The sequence below is a fragment of the Argiope bruennichi genome, chromosome X2 (assembly GCF_947563725.1).
Source record: "Argiope bruennichi chromosome X2, qqArgBrue1.1, whole genome shotgun sequence".
NCBI lineage: Eukaryota > Metazoa > Arthropoda > Arachnida > Araneae > Araneidae > Argiope > Argiope bruennichi.
The window spans coordinates 68,020,647-68,039,042 of record NC_079163.1 but is presented as its reverse complement, the minus strand read 5'-3'; the positions used below and the strand labels follow the sequence as shown (position 1 = coordinate 68,039,042).

The following is an 18,396-nucleotide window of genomic DNA, read 5'->3' as shown; positions in this document are numbered from 1 at the left end:
AGCAACCGTTCCGAATATAAGAGGGTGGCAACATCCCATGTGTGGGGCGCAGCCGCCAAAACTCACATCAATAAACTGGAAAACCTACAAAATATAGTTTCAAGATAAATAACACATTCCCCATGGCTTATTAGACCTATTTACCATCAAAAATTAAAAAATAATTATATTAAAAAATATTACTGAATCTAACTGCATCTAGGAAACTGCTACAATGCCTCAATATATCTAGTAACGCTGTCCTTTGTGGACGTGCGAGCAATGAAGTATAAGACCTCGTTAACATTATTTCTATTTTTGTGATGCTAATTTCAATCTGTCTTTGAAAATTAAAAAAAAAAAAAAAAAAAAAAAAAAAAAAAAAAAAAAAACATCCGAGTGATTCTACTATAAACATGTCCAACATTACAATTTCAAATTATGTTAAAATAAAAAAAAAAATGCTATAATTTAAGTTCCAACATGAATGTCTGTTAATATTTTATCACAGAATTGCAAAACCACAGGTAATGCAGAATAAAGCAATGGATTTAGAGGCAGTCTTGTCGTCTCCGATCATTTCCTTCTCGTTGGACAGGCGCTGCAGCTCTTCTAGCCCTAGAATTTTAATTCTAAATAATATCCTGAAAAAATTTAGTGATTAATGCATTATCTCCAGAAAATATCCTATCAAAATAAACAAACAATACTAAAGCTTCACAATATACATGGTTTCGAATTCTTGATTAAATTCAGTCAGAAAATGGACTGATCATATGCATTCGCATCGTATTAGACGCAGTTTAAGGTCAATAAATTTGAGGTATCATTTAAGAGAAAGAAAAAGCAATTTAATATTTAACATTTTTTTAATAAATAAATGTTCCTGGTATAACCATACAAATCAATTATAGTATTCATTCTTTTGGTTAATAAAAGAAGGGAAGTATCCAAACCATTAATTTCACTATTTTAAAATATTTAAACTAGAAATTCTTCTGTAAAGCAAGATATTTTATTAATAACTTGTATCTGCAAACCAATATACCACTACAGGAATAAAAATCTTAAGTATGATATTTTCTTCATCCATCCGTTTTTTGTTTTAAGAATTTCAGAAAGTACTCAAAATAAACGCGGTATCGCCCCTGTGGTTGTTTACAGACGCTGGGATAAAAAATGAATCGTAATAGATGCTTGCAGTTTATAGAGTATTACATTTTATTACTAGTGTCTCATTCGCAATATTTATCACTATGGGATGGCCGAATCCATCGCAAACCTTTTTCTAACAGGTAGAATTTTTTTTTTTTAGTATATAGTTGAAAACTTTCTATTTATCATTTATTGATATTAATAAAATCGGATATTTGGAGGATAGGAATCTCTTAGATGGTGTCGCGTACGCGAACGAAATTGTATACAACTCAACTCCGGAGTTTCTTGTCCTAAAACAGAACAATTTCAACTACTACTTCTTCTTGTAAATAATGTTAATAAAGAGTGTTCGTTATACAAATGCGACTTTTTCATTTGAAGGAGTAAAAGTATCTTTGAAGTTATTAAGATATTATTTACCCTTACTTTAAAAGTGTTCACTTGTGATAAAAAATTTCATCTTATTTTACGAGTCAAAAGAATCTGATGATCCAGCGTTTTTTAGTAATTTGAAGTTAGTTTCGGTTTGTGTATAACTGAATGCTGGTACAACAGATGGTATACCTTTTCTGTCATTAAATTAAATTATTAGCTGATTTAAATTTTAGTTCGAATAGCTTTCAATTTTGTATTTAACTCATCAGATGTATTAAAGTTTTCATAATACTCTGCAAAAATTGAGAATTATTTAACTTGCATATTAAATTTGTGTAAACTAATTTTTTGTGCTACGTGAGTTACACAAGAGTATCTTATAGACTCAGCTTGATTTTTACACTCTTAATGAATAAACAAGCCATAGATAGTATCATTTTTTTAATGCCACAAAATGTGTTTTTCTTATAAATTGAATATTTGAACCGTCAAGCAATTAAAGACAGATTTTTTAGAAAATTATGTAAATACAATGTGATTCAAACGGGCCTCTATTGAATAATCTTTTTAAAGGGTGAAATACACAAAGGAGGAGAAGATCTTTTACAAATTTCGATCTTTAAAATCTTTATGATCTGGTTGAACAATGTATTTTGAAAATCTAGGGTTTTTTTAAATATGAAATTATTAATTATATATAATTATTATTTATATTATATAAAACAATATTAACTTTAGTGTTAAGTTCTTTTAACTTCTAAAGCTATATAGTTTTGAGAGTCACAAACACGGCATTTTGCTGTCCTTACTTATACACGATACCAATTTATAAAAAAAAGAATTTTTTTTTTTTTTTAAATGTAGCATTTATTTTAACATTTAAAACTGCTTATTTGAAGATATTTTTATTTTGCTAATAAATATTTTGTAATTAATGAAATTTTATGATTTTTTTAATATACTCTGTTTGTTTCTCTTATTAAAACTTTCTCTGAAAAAATAAAATAACGTGTAGACATTATACACACTGGAATATAGTTGACTTGAGTCAAAAGGCGGGTTACAACCCTTTTTCATCGATTCTATAATTTTCTGAAATTCTGTTTTTTATCGATTTTTTTAGATACTAAGACTTTGCCAGTATTATCAGCATTTTCTAAAAAAACTTTATAGCAAATTTATGTGCTATTATATTTTCGAGTCTACGAAACCACTGATTTCATTTTTCTTTTATGTAGCTCTCAAATAGTTTTTAGCAACAACAACAATAAAAAAAACCGTAATAAACTTTATGTTAAAGTTGCAATTTATTTATTTGTATTACAATTAAAAATATTTTTTTTAATTAATTTATTGAAAAAAGAACAAGAATAAGTTAAAATGATTTTAATGCTAGCATTGTAATTTTTTCCGCCAAGGAAAAATCTATGTTACACTGAAAATGAATATTATATTAGAAATTTTAATAAACGAAACTGCCAACTACACTGCCATCCTGCTTACCACTTTGCCAACCATATTGCTGGTGATATATAAAAGCCATTGATATATACCTTGTGCCAACATTTACTTTTTCTGTTACCCATTTAAAAAAGTATCCACATTTGGATGAATTTCTATGCATCATCCAAGATGTATTTAAATATCTATGATGGGAAATTTTTCAGTGGCAATTTATTTAAAATATCACTTTTATTTTTAAAATGACTTAAAAATAAATCATACATCTGTTTAAAAAAACTGGGCATTCATTGGCGACAGCGGAATTCTCATATTAACCGGGCACAGACAATTTAATTATGTGAATATCAAATCATTTGTTATGGAAAAATATTAAATATATGACAGTAATTATGACTTTATATCCGTTCAAGTGATATCACGTATGGAATTTATTTACAGCATTGAATATCTGCAGAAACCTTTTTAATAAATAAATATTTTACTATGGAAGTCCGACTTGAAAGAAATCTGATTTATGCATAATAAGCAGCTCATTTCTTCAAGCAATACTCATTTTCAAGAATGGTTAAGGAGAGTTTCCGTTCCTTTACTTATATAGTCGGAAATCTGCCATCTGACCTATTGTAGGACCATTCTCGCCTGGGGTCGTCTTTCGAGAGCTTTCCACAGATTGTCGGTGAAACGATCAGACATCAAAGAAGTGAGGGGATAGAGGGCTCGAGACTGAAGGCGCGCACGGGCGTGGCCTTCGAGATTGCTTTCTCTTCTATGGATCTGGAACAGCAGAAAAGGGGAAAGACTAAGCGATGGTTGCTTTTCGCTTAAGCGTATTGCTTACATCCTTTTTCGTTCAGTTTTTCCCATTCTTCTTTAAATAAATTGTGCAAAATAGCTTTAAATTTAAGAGTAATTAACAGCATCGTTACACTTTTTTTAGTTGTTGATAATTTTATATAGAGCTATAAAGGTTAATTACACATGAACAGAATAAACACATAAAATGTTTGAAATATATATTAATTGATTTTAATCTCGGGTATTTGGCATAAAAAAATTTCAGAGAATAATTATTAAACTGTTTAAGAGAATATTTTTTCTTTCTTTAAAATATCTTAAAGGGTAATTTTTTAACACTATTTGAAAGTAAAAAATTTATAAAAATCATTGAACTTTAATGTGAAATTGCCAGAGCCACGTCAGCCATACGACTTATTAAAAATCAGAGTTCCCTAAGAAGCACCACGAGGAGGTGTGGTTGGACTTTGCCTCTCAAAAATGTTTTTTTCCTCAATTTAAATTTTATTATTAATATTAATACTTTGTTTCCATGAATACAACTAAGATGCACTGTGATATCCGGTTTTCTTTTTTTGCTTTTACTTAACTTTGCATTACTATTTTTGAGTTTGGAATAATTATTTAACAATATATTAGTAAAAACAGATATAAATTTTTGACTGTACTCTTCTTTTGGATAATTCGATTTGCAACTTGGTACACAGCAGACTGACGGCATTGTTATTTTTAACGAATAATAATAAAAAATATCAAATTATGTATCTCATTGAGCAAAAATAATCTAAAGTTAATTTAAACATTGTTCACATTTCCAAAGGGATAGGTTCCAAATAGTTGTGATATTTTTATAAAATAATGTTCTAATTTTCTAATAATTAATGATAGTTTTACTTATCTGAAATAATAATGTTATTTTTTCTGAAGCTATCGACTTGTTTACAATTATTTTAAAAGGTAAAGTATTTCCTGCGAAAAAAGTTTTAAAAAAACTAAATGCAAAAAATTAGGGAAACAAACAAAAAAATTGGTTTTCTGTAATGTCAAAAAATATTTTATAAGCAAACAAAATAATTCTGTTATTAGTATTACATAAATTGAATTATATGAATCGTTGAACCACTCGTCTAGTGCAAGTCTAATGCTAAGAGACTAGAAAGGATTTTAGGCTTAATGTATACTTGACATTAAAACTTATAACTCGGAAAAAAAACTGCTATTAAAGAAAAATAAATAGTATTAATTACTCACATGATAATCAAGTGTGTACGGTACTTCGTTTTAGCAATCCAGAGGCTATGTCCTAGAATTTTAATGCAAAAAAAAAAAAAAAAAAATCTCAAAAATCTTCACAATTAGAAACGAACGGTCGCTGGGTACAAAGGACCACAGCTGAAGACAATCCATCCCTTAGTTAAAACCGGTAAGGGTGGAAACGGTCACTTTTTCCAGACCCATAAAACTTTTAATGCTCTTTCTCCTGGAATTTGCTTCAGTGTATAAAAGACTTTCCCTATGTATGTCTTAATTCTTGTTCCTTAGTTTTAATTAGTCAGATCGTATTGATTCCTACTTTCTGTCGTGATCCAGGTAGAGATGCATAATCCACGATTTTTTTAATAACAAATAATTTTGCTGTTGTTATTTTTAAATATTTGTTCCAAATATCTATTATTTCAATCATATTATTAATTAAAAATTATTAGTATTAAATATAAAACTTATTAAATGTAATTCATTCTTAATTTACTAATTTAAGTAACGTGCGATTGAATTAATTTATCTATTTCAGCTTATTTCTTAATTTTGATTTTTTTTCAAAACTATTTGTTTAATTTCTTTATTGGAGTAACGCATTTTCTGAAAAATTTGAATTAAATATATATGTCATTTCTTTAAAATGTTTACTTTAGTTCTATATTTTACCAATAGATGGCACCAGCAGTAAACAGAATATATGCAATCAAAGTCATGTCACAAACAATTAAAAATGATCTTTATGGAATAGTGCATCGTCAAATGCGAATATCGGAAAGTCAAGGTCACTCCCATGAAGTGGAGCGACAACTTAAAACTTTCCAGTGAAGTCACCGCTCGGATAAATTTCAGTGATATGTAATTCAATGATACGATAATTCCAAGAATAACTGGTTCGTTCACTTTTAAACCCATTCACAGATATCTCCTTTTCTGTTTTGTTCGAGAGCTTCCATTGAACAGATCGTATCGATTGTTACTTTCTATCGTGATCCAAGACCTGTAATCGAAATATCACCAGCAAGATCGTATCAAGGATTTGCATCACACCCCTCTTTGGAAAGTATTGTTCACTGGTATTTGTGACTTTTTGGTATTGGTTACGTAATAACAGCTCATACAATATTCGTCATCCCTGGATCCAGGATCTGTGATCAAAATATCAGTAATGAAATCATATCATAGATTTGAATCACACCTCTCTTTGAAAAGTATTAATCACTGGTATTTGCGATTTTTTAATATTGCTTACATAAAGACTTTCGTAAAATATTCACCATCCCTACTCGTAAATAAGAATCAACTCGGAAATGTGGTTTGCGTGACTTGCAGGTTAAATCTAGGGATAACGAATATTTTAAGAGCGGTTATTACGTAACCAATATCAAAAAGTCACAAATACAAGTGATCAATACTTTTCAAACAGTGGTGTGATTCAAATCCTTGATACGATCTTACTGATGATATTTCGATTACAGGTTTTGGATCACGATAGAAAGTAACAATCGATACAATATCACTGAAATTTGCCAGAGCGGTGACTTCACTGGAAAGTAACAATCGATACGATCTGTCCAATGGAAGCTCTCGAAAGAAATCTGTGATTGGATTGAAAAGTGAACGGACCAGTTATTGGAATTATCGTATCATTGAATTGCATATCACTGAAATTTATCGGAGCGGTGACTTTACCGGAAAGGGTGAGGCTTCACTGGAAAGTGCGAATCACCGCTCCACTTTATGGGAGTGACCTTGACTTTCCGATATTCGCATTTGACGATGCACTATTCCATACAGATCATTTTTAATTGCTTGTGACATGATTGACTTTGATTGCATATTTCTGTTTACTACTGGCGCCATCTATTGGTAGAATATAGGACTAAAGTAAACATTTTAAAGAAATTACATATATTTTTAACTCACCTTTTCCAGAAAATGGTTCACTCTAATAAATAAATTAAATAAATAGTTTTGAGAAAAAAAATAAAATTTAAGAAGTAAGTCGAAACAGATAAATTAATTCAATCACACGTTACTTAAATTAGTAAATTAAGTATTAATTACAATTAATAAATTTTATATTTAATATTAAGTAATAATTTTTAATTAATAATATGATGGAAATAACAGATATTTGGAACGCATATTTAAAAATAACAATAGCAATATTATTTGTTATTCAAAAAATCGTGGATTATGCATCTCTAGTTAAATCCAGTTTGGCGAATACGGTAGATTAACGTAAAATAAGACTAAAGCAAAAATGTTGAGGAAATTATATTCTTTTATTTCAAATTTTTAAAGAAATACTTCACTTAAATCAATAAGCTAAAGAAAGAATTTTAAATGAAAAGAAAAATTAAATTGAAATAAATACATAAGTTGAAGTTTAGCTACTTCATTACTACTCAACTCAGGCTCTCCTGAATCTGTTAAGAAAGTTTGGAAATTAATGTAAAGTAAACATTATCGAATTGAATTTTGTGATGATTATAAATGGTACCAAAACTGCTCGTATGACCATCGAGATGCATAGAATTATTCTTATGATCTGTGTTTTATACTTTTCTAATGTATTATGTTTTCCCGATCCTGGACAGTGGTCAGCAAGTTCTGTTAAAGTATTGTTTTTTGCATTTACATTCGTTTCTCTTACTTGAATTGATTTGCGAGTTATATTTTTCTCTCAAATTATCTTATTAATTTATTGAAATGAGCAATTTATTTCTTTTTATAATAATGTTGTTATATCACTGAGTCTTATTTCTAAAAGTGCTGATATTCTTATATGTAATCAAAATATCAGAAATATTTACTCCTATAATTGTTGAACTTAATTTTATGTCGAAATGTTTAACTGCCGTAATATCTCATAATTTTTTTTTTTTTTTTTTTTTTTTGTACGTAAGCATCATAACAATATGTGACAGCAAATATTATGTTACTAAACAACATACTCATTTGAAGACGTGCTGAAAAAATCATGATTGAATAGAAAATAAATGTATATTTTCTGAGTTATTATTAGATTCATTAGTTGTTTCGTCATGCATAGGAATTCTGTTTATTTTGAATAAAGCTTAAATTTATTAATTAATGGTAGTGTCCTGATTTTAAGTTATATGCTTAAGTATTTTCTCAGGAATAATTAGTATGATCTTATAGTGCAATTCAATTCAATATCATTCTCAGATCTTGCAGTAGCCCATGATTTCTTTATTGTAAAACTCACAAAACCACTCCAGTTGCACTGTAGCTTTACTGGCACAAATATTTTAGAAATAAGATTATGTGTTTATTTAAAACTAATTTCTGGGTTATTTTCTACGGATTAAAATTAATTGCATATATGTATTGAGATTAGCATAGCAAGAATTCAAACATAGTAACTCATAAATTCCAGATGTACAATAACATGTATATAATATTACATCTGTGTATGCTTTTGGAATCAAATATTTTAATATGAGGTGTCATGTCCCAAAGATTTTAACATAAAATTTGTATTAAGAGCTTAGCCTCATTGTGATCTATTCTAGCACCACAAGAAATAAACTTGTAATCTTCTTTATGAAAAAGAGAGAGAGAGAGAAGTATGCATAAAGTTTAAAGCTCTATCCATTTTACTCTAAAAAAAGAAGGGGGGATGCTCTGCAACAACGCTTTATACAACTAAGGATTTCAAATTTTTGGATCTTGGTGATATCAGATCTTTATCTCATGGCATCACTCCAAGTAATATTCTACCCTTGACATCAATGATATGTAACATTTGGTAGGAGCTATATTATTCTAGCTCTTGAAACTTTATTGTCTGCAAGAACAGTTGGCTTGCATTTCATTGAATTGTAGAAATGCCTCCTGATATCATAGAATTCGTATAAAAGAATGATTCCATTATGAATTGAATTTGATTTTAATTTTGGTTATGTATGATATTAATAATTATATTTTATTATATTCTATCCTTTTTTAAACATTTCACAAGACCACTTTTATTCATGACATCGCAGAACAGACCATGTTACATATAGTCAGTCCATAATGCCTAATATTAAAATAAAAGAAATAATCTTGTTCTTGAATAATTTCATCTCGCTACCTTGTATATTAATAACAAAATTGAAACAAAATCCCTATTCAATCTCTTCTGTAGAAGTAATACCTTTAATCTAATTAAGTAGTAAATTACTTTAAGGTTTCTTGAAAGGCCACCTAAATTGGCACAGTTATAAACCGAAGTCAATTAGAAAAACTTATCATTTCTGGTGCAGGGTCGTGTGGAAATTATTGCATTGCAAGAGCACCTCATCACTCCAATAAAAAGTCCATCCTTGTGGAATTAATTTAGCTAGCATGTAATACCATTTAGCAGAGAATTCAGACATAGAGAGTAATTAAGAACTTTGGTTATATGTAATAGTGGACTAGAAGTTCAATCTGATCATCTGACATAGATGTAGTTTGTCTTGCAAATGGGCTTGGAAATCAAAGTGTTATCATTCTGGTAGTGTCTTTATTTATAATTGTGCAATGATGAGTTGTTGAAAACTATTCTTTTGATGAGTATTTCAAAGACGAAATAGAAAAGGCTGAATAATCATTTCTCACAGCTTCTGCAAACTCATGCAGTACCTCATCATTGCAGGACCTGTTTTTTTTAATGCTAACCAAAGGAGGATTCATTACCATTCTGAAGAAATATCTCCCTCATCTAAGCCATCCCTTCCCCTCCTCCTTCCACACATGAATGGCAGGGCTTAAATAGTTAGAGAAGATGATGCTACTGATCCTTGCAGTGATTGGTTAGTCATTAAAAAGAAGAAAAGAAATTTTTGTGTTTTGAATGCCATATTAGGATCTTCCATTGTAAATTGCAAAGGCAATCGAGCATTTCTTATCTTAGCTTTAGAAATTTCAAAACTTTCTATACATATGTCTTTATCCACAAATTATTGCAAAACATAATTACTGCAAATAGTAAAACATTTCATTTAAAAAAACCTAGCCACTGGCTTTAAATACAATTCCTGAATAATATTCTATTCATGAGAACAAACCAGAGTAAGAAAAAAAAGATATTGAAGGCTATTCAAGTCCTTCAATGTCTAATCTTATTTTTCTTCGATACCATTTTCGATTCATACCAATGTGCAATGTTCAACATCAACATTCAATTATAGCTTTTTTAGCACTGATTCTATATACATGCTGCATTATTTTTGCTTCTTATAATTAGTGTTTTTTGTAAATGCTGTTTAATTTTAGGTTACTTTTTAGAGATAAGTGTGAAAGTTAGCTCCATAGCTTAATAATGTTCAACTATGACCAGGATCTTTTTATCTCATACTTCATATTATATTTTTAAAAAAGTGAGATAACTACATTAAAATTTTGTCTTGCTGCACCCCCCTAAGGATGGTATTTGAGGCAGATTTTCCACTCTCTATAACTATGCAATCTATGTATTAAATTTGGTTGCAGATGTTTCATTCTGGATATTTGTAATCTAAAGTAATTACTTCAAAGTAGTTGAAAATGCTCCAAGAAAACAGAACAAAATTAAAATCCATCTCTAAATAAAAAGGGATTGATATTACATTCTCTTCTAATCTAGGGTAAGAAATTTCTATGACTCATCAGAAAAACTTGTGGGAATCATGAAATTAGGAAGTAAAGAAGAAATAAAATATGAGTTAGAAATAAATGAAAAAAAAAAAAAAATTAAATGCAAAATATTCATATTTACAAATTTTTATAAAGTGCTTCTTATCACAATAATTTTCCAAAATACTGTCATTTAAAAATATTGAGGATGTTATGAAAAAGAAAGGGGAAAAAAGAAAAAAAAAAAAAAAAAAAAAACAGCTTGAAAGTTTTCACGACTTAAAGATGCTTCAAGCTACTCTTGTTATAATTAAGTTTTATAGTTTAAAAATTCCTGTAGTTAATTTTAAAATATTCATGTTTTAATTTTCAATAGTTTCTCATTTTAGTCATATTCTTATGCAAATGTTGAATAAATATACTGTGGTAATGACTTATAAATATAAGAATTATTAAAATTCTAATAAAGTGCTCCTAAGTTTTATGAGATTACCATGGATACTCTGCATAGAGGCAGTTTGTAGTGTGACAATGCCGTTGAAAGTAACACTGCATATCATTACTTCAAAAAATATAATTTGCAAAATTATCATAATGTATTAAAAAGTAGTTAATCTGTTTCAAAAATTTAAACGATATTACATAATAAATTGTATGATGAAACTCAATATATAAAATTAAAATTTTTTAGCTTCAGTAATATTCTCTATCATTTTGAGGCATGTAGAATCATACTTCATTTCATTCTCTGATGAAGCAGTTGCTCACGTCATGTTAATATTGTTAATTTAAGTCACCAATGATGCTCGTGTGAGGATTTTTCAATACCACTGCTAATTAGTGAAATAAACATTCAAAATAAGTCAGCAGTTATTTTTTTAAAATGTGCATGAATTGATGATAATTATAAAAAGTAAGCTCAACTTTTGTTAAACCAATTAACAATATTGCTTGTAATAGGTAGATAACTTATTTTTTAAGGGCAGGAAATTATAGATGAATAAGCGTATGAATATGCGAGGCTGTTTTCACTAACTATGGAAAGCGAATCATTCATGTTTTGTTTAAGAGTCTCAATTTAGTTTTTGACTGTAACCACTTAATCCTCCAATTCATAGATTGTTGTTAACTAGTGAAAAATCAGATCTTAAAAAAATACATGTTTTAGATTAGGAAACAGTTATTTTATTTTTATTAAATAAACATTTAAAATAAAGGTCAGAAGAAAAAGAAACAATTTTGGACTCATAAAATTGATGAGTAATTAAATTTATTATCTACAGATATTTTTAATCTACAATAAATCTATATCTTTGTATGTCATGCAATTATCTAAGTAACTCATTAACAAGAAATACGTGTTAAGTATAATTTAATCCATTAAAAGTTATCTTATGCTAAAAATCATATAAAAATTTTTTTAACTTCCATAAACAATGAACATTTTTAAATACTTTTTCGTAATTTAATTATGAAGAGAAATTCCTGAATGTATATATGTATAATGATTTTTTGAACAGAGAAAAAACTTGTGATTTAGGATTTAACGAAGTAATGCAATTGGTTTCATTTTTATTAGACTAGAAAATATGGGCTTGGAGTCTGAGCATAAAATTTTTGCAAAACTTATTAAAAATTTGGAAAGAATTGCTCAACAGCAAAATTTATATAATTAAAAAGATAACATTTTGAATTTTGAGAGGATGTAAAAATTATTTGTGTATAGTGATATTAATGAAGTTATCACCCCAAAATGCCTACATTTTACTTCATTTTTTTTATTTTTAATTAATTAAAATTCTACCCCCCCCCCCCCCCCTCCATTCTCTGAATCATTTCTTTATAGTTCACATTCCTGTTTTCGAATGTATACTTGTTCAAGCACAGACATATGCACATTTACTTTAATTATTAGTAAGAAATATATTTATCAGAGAAAATTAAAACAATGTAATTATTCAAGAAATTTAAGCATAAAATTCTTAAATAAGCCATATGAATTTTCTTTTCTCTGAGATATAAAGGTTATTTTCAAAGTAGTATACTTACTGTAGAATAAACATAGAAATGGTTATTAAAAAAAAGTGCTTCCACTTTTAATATAAAAAGGAGCTGAATCAGAGGTGAAATCCATAGCATTACCTTTGGAGGATTAGATTTGGCTAGACCTGTTTTTGGACCTAGCTGAACAATATTGGATTATATGCTGATTTAGCAGAAATTACTTGTGTTCTTACCTGAATGCTGTGTCCATTCTAAAGGCTTCAAATATAATATTTTTTGCTTTGTGTGGCTGTTTTATGTCAAGTATAATTGTTTAGTACAGTAAAAAAAAGACATTTATGAGAGTTGTTTAGACTATAGGCTCATACTGTATCATTATGGATTGTAATAGAAATCCATAATGATACAGTATGTATTTCTGTTACAATCAACTATATTAGAAAGTAAATACAAATCGGAAATTTGTGAATGATTTATCTATGCATGAAATTTTTGCTAAAAAATATTTAATAATTTTTTAATCTCTTGTTAAGTAGCACTTCACTGACATATTTAATACATATCCATATTTAAGGCCATTAAAAAGGTTTCATTCATAACTGGAATGAATGAGATAAACTTTCTAAATATGTAGAATGTTGATTTTTTTATGTATCTTATTATATTTGTATAATTTTGTCCAAAAAAGTAAGAAAAAAATTGAGAGATTTTTTAGCTATGAATTCTTATGCTAAATTGCTCTTAAAAATATTGAGAGTTAGAATTTTTGCAGCAGTCTTCTGTATTAATTAAAAATCTAAAACTAAAGGTTTGTGTTACTAGATGAGATAGATAGTTTCTAGCTTGTGTTCCTAGATTTTACAAAGTGTCTTAAGAGGAAAACATTTTAAGTTTTAGAAGGTTCTAGCTTATCCAGAGTAATTTGTATTGGCAGTGCTGCAAATCTATTAATTTTAGAACTTACAAATATAGTATAGTAATATTTTAGAACAGGATAAATTCAAAGAATGAATGAAAGAAGGCACATGTAGCACCTCAGAGTTTTTAAAAATTTTTATTAATTTTTTTCTGATTATTGTTTTTACTACATGTCACAGACTATATTAACCATTTTAATTGTTGCTAGTTTGATTTCTTGAAAATATGAAGGTAAGCAGAATATTAACTATAAATCTATTATTGACAGTTTCAGAATAACATCTTGAAGCATTTTAACTTAGTTAAAAATATATAAGTTATTTAATAATTATCAAAATATTAGTTTTATGAACCAATAAAGTTAACATGAAAGATTATTACTACTACTTTATGTAAGATAATCATTACTACTTTATGTAAGGTAAGGATAGGACATGTTTTTTAAAGTTAAAAGTTTTCAAAAATATTATGAAAAATGACAAATTGTCACTCATGTACTTAAGGTTTATTATGTATTAAATCATTTATTTATTGAACATCATATTTTGAGAAATCCAAATCATATGAAAAATATGATTCACATTACTACTTCTTTCAACTATCTTTGGTGGGTACATATAACTTTACTCTAATGTCTTTTTTTTTTTCATTGATGGAACAGTTCCTTTTATAATTTCTGTGTGTGCAATTTCTTGTTGATCAGTGATAGAATAGTTAATTTTCTTGTATGAAGATGAAGTTTCGTTTTTTCTCATTAAGAGTATTTTAAATCCCCCTGTCATCCCCTTTGTCCTCAACTCTTCTAACATAGTGTGTAACTCATCTTTATTAAAAATTTAACCAGAATAAATTTTTTAAACTTATATTTGACGTATCTTTTCACAATTTATCCCTTGTATATTTTCTTGTGCATTTACATTAATATCTGTGTTATCATTGGAAGTGCCATGGATAGAAATTAATGATTTTTCATTGGTTGACTCATCATTCAAAAATTTCATTTTTTTTTCTGTGGTTTTGTTTCCTGCATTCTTTTATTCATTTGCCTTTTGATTTCTTCATTTTTAAAGAGTGTCAGTTAAAATCTATTTTTCTTTCCTTTGCTATTAAGCACTAATTTCAGCTTTTGAATAAGATAGGATGTCTACATAACTTAAAGTTGAAATTTGCAAAGTTGAAGGTTAGATTGTAGAGAATGATTCATATTAGTATCCTCATTAACTAGACTCAAAGAAGATAAGTTACTAGATCCAATATCATATTCCTTTCAATTGCTGTTTTGAAAATGTTCATTACCAGTGTCACCTCTCTTATACTTTCCTTTTCTTTTGCTATGTTAAAAGGCCTTTAAAAATACTTTGCTGAACAGTCTTATAGTAAGAATAACAAAACTTGAAATTTCTTATTTTGAGTTCTATTATGTTACCAGCAAACCAGTGATATTTTAGAGACTAAGCAATTGATAAAAATATATGTTAATGATTTAGCATATTTGATGATATAAATGAATAAGAAAGAATACTTTTAGAAATTTTCAATGTATTAAAATTAGTTTATAAAAAAATGTAGAATGTGTTATAATTTCTTTTAAAAATTGCTTAAGTTAATAGTTTTATTTATTACTCAATTCACATCTAAAGCAGGACAGAAATTTTTTTTAAAAAATGCTAAAAAATTTGTATAGTTAGCGTAATTATTTGGCAAGAGATATCTGTTATAAGGTGGAATGGGGTATGTCCCATTATTATCCGAGGCATGCTAACCCATTCCTTCCTTTACACATTTCCATAAAATAGCTTATTAATGAAAACATACTTTTAGGCTGAATTTAATGTTATTCATAAAATTATATTATTAGATCTACAAACATTAAATTTAATCAAGTTAGCAACAACAAATGAGGTTGATAATATATATTGAAAGTATATTTACTTTTAGTGTTTAAAACAGCATTTTTGCTACATAATGTCATAGAAACTTGCAACCAAAATAGTCATAACAGACAGTGTGATTTTCATGGCTACTGGAAGTAGTATATGAATCAATAATTAAAAACAATGTTTCATTTAGGGATAATGCCAGTGTCTCATCTTTCTCAATATGCCATCTCTCCCTTATGCCTTATAATCTCTCCCTTATATGTTTTTTTTTTTTTAATGAAATGATGTTTAATAATAATTATTAATTCATATCTACATATTCTTAGAAGTATATTTCTGTTCAGTATGGTACAAAACCTAGTAGAGTTTCACAATCTACTGGTAATGATTTAAATTGAGTAGACATTTTTATCAATATTCTTTTTAGTAGATGCAATATTCTTTTTGGGTGAAATGCTTATTTGTGCATATGTATGAAATGAAGATCCTTTTAATCAAGTTGCAGAATTAACTTTTGTGTTTTAAAGGATTTATTTTAATGAAAAGATTGAATTGCAAATTATTCAGTTTAGATAAATTTTCAGTCTACCTAATGATGTATGAATATTGGATCTTTATTATTTCAATTAAATTAACAGTAGACAGATATATATATTTTTCCCATTGAGTTTAGCATTTGAGTTGGATGGATAAATCTGTTGACAACTGTTGCACAAAGACCCTTTATTATATTCTGTGTAGAGATGACTGCTTATTGAACAAATGGAATATCTTGTCTTGTTGTGATAGACAGTTTTATAGAGGTTGTAACTTGACTGGTGTAAGAGCAAATGATATTTTTATTATGAAGAGGAAAAATAGATTTGAGACAATGTAAATAAACTGCTTGTTTATAATGTGTATTAGTTAACTGTTTAGTAATGCATTTTTTTATGATCAATAAATATGACATTTTGCTGAAATGGCAACCCAACTAAATATATCTGTTGTATTACTAATCCAGTCTTTCAACTTGATTGTTAAACTTAAAATTGTATTTTCTAAATTATTTGTAAGTTGAATACCTTATTTCATACTGGGGTTTATAATACTTTCTGTCAAAGATAGATGCGACATGTACTCAAAATTGTAATTTTAAAACAAAAAAAGGATCTTTTTTCAGAATGGCAGATCATGAATCTTTTGAGTGAATATTCTAGTAGACTTTACTTTGATAATATATGTATATCATGGTTGTTAGTAGATTTTAACCTTTGTTTTAAATTAAATTATAATTCAGATTAAGTTATATTTTTCAAGAAACAACGGTGAAAATTTTGATCAGAATATTATTCCTTTATATTCATATCTGCTGGCTAAAGAATGATCAACTTTTTTGGAAATAATTTTATTTTCCATAAACTATTAATTATGTTTGGCATTTTTATTCAGAAACCCAAAGCACATGTATAGATTGCCTCTTCTGTCTCTGTGCAGATCTGTATTTGGCTAAAACTAATAACATGCTTATTTTTCATGAAGACATGAAAGTGTTCCAACTAATTAGTAAATTAAACATTGATATATTTTCTAAATTTCTAACTGTTCTTAATTTTCGCTGAAATAAAAATTCAAATGATTAATTTTTAAAGAAATTTTTAAATATAATTTAAATTTAAACTATTTTAATTTTCCTTAATAAATGAGCAAGTCATCCATGTTGCTAATGATTTCCAAAATAATTTATAGTACTAATCTTTAAAATACATGGAAAGTGCTACATGACTGTCAAAGAATTTTAAACTGTATTATAGAATATATTGCATTTCAGAGAATTCATTTGTTATCATGAATCGGATTCATTGTATTACTGCCTTCTCATGATAAAGAAATTTTGAAATATCATTCATTGATACGGAATTGGTGAGGTATGAGCATAAACATGTGGCGTTTGGTTTTAAAAAAAAATTTTTTTTATAAAAGTTATCTAAATCGATCATTATTTTCTACATACAGTTTTTTTTTTTTTTCCCTCTTTATCTGAAAAGAAAATATAACACATAATTTTACCTATGCATTATTTTAAATTTTCACTATATTTGTTATGTGGCATAAAGAAAACTGAGTAGTAATAACATTTGACATAAAAAATTAACCTTAAATGATGAAAAATTGTCAAAAGAAAAATATTTTGCATGATGTTGAAAAAGTTTTATAATTTCAGAAGAAAAAAGTATCTAGAGTAAAATAAAATAAAGGAATATATTTTTTAGGAATATGCTATTTAAAATCAGGCATCAAGATCAATTCTAATGTAATTGATTGCCTAGTTATTCATTTTACGCTACCAGCTGATATAAAAAAATTATTTAAATTTCTTAGGATTACCATTTGGAGTGTATAAAGTTATGTTATTTTAAAAATGTTTATTAAATTTATGAACTGACAATTATTTTTACTTTTTTTGTAGGAATCATTTGCAATATTTGGTTCTCATAAACCACTCTATGGTGGTTCTAGTATTCATGTATCAGGTAAATATTTTTGTGTCATAGAAATATTTTCTAAGTTTTATGAGTTCTAACATTATCATTGTGTGATCCAAGCTTCACTTAGTTAATGAATTATGAAGTAGAGTATGTTCCTTTAACATGCAGGAAACTTTTGCTTAGTGCTTGTTTTTGAAAGAAAATTCTTTCATTGGTGAAATCAAAATAATTTTAGTTAGATTCCTATAGAAAGACTACCTAGTTCAATGATTCTCATGACAAGACTTCAGGAAATTTTTTTCAGTTCTTCAACAATTATGGCCCTTAGAACCCCAAACCACCCTTCTTTCAGAAGTTTATATATAATAACTAGCGTTATATATAATAGTATTGCACACACACGTGGTGTGTGTGTATGTGTAATGCTTTGCCTATGTTATTTGTGAACAGGATAATATGGAATATGTTGTTAGAAATTTAAAAATCGT

General features: G+C 27.6%; 1 protein-coding gene across 1 annotated transcript in view; it reads left to right on the top strand.

The window, feature by feature from the left end:
• The first annotated feature begins 7,455 nt into the window (after positions 1–7,455).
• The window catches only part of LOC129960266 (transmembrane protein 87A-like), a 51,611-nt gene continuing 40,670 nt past the window's right edge, over positions 7,456–18,396 (top strand). The window contains exons 1-2 of the mRNA XM_056073554.1: positions 7,456–7,652; positions 17,890–17,953. Of these exons, the coding sequence (XP_055929529.1) occupies positions 7,518–7,652; positions 17,890–17,953 (199 nt within the window). The 5' untranslated portion in view covers positions 7,456–7,517. The remainder of the gene's footprint in view (positions 7,653–17,889; positions 17,954–18,396) is intronic.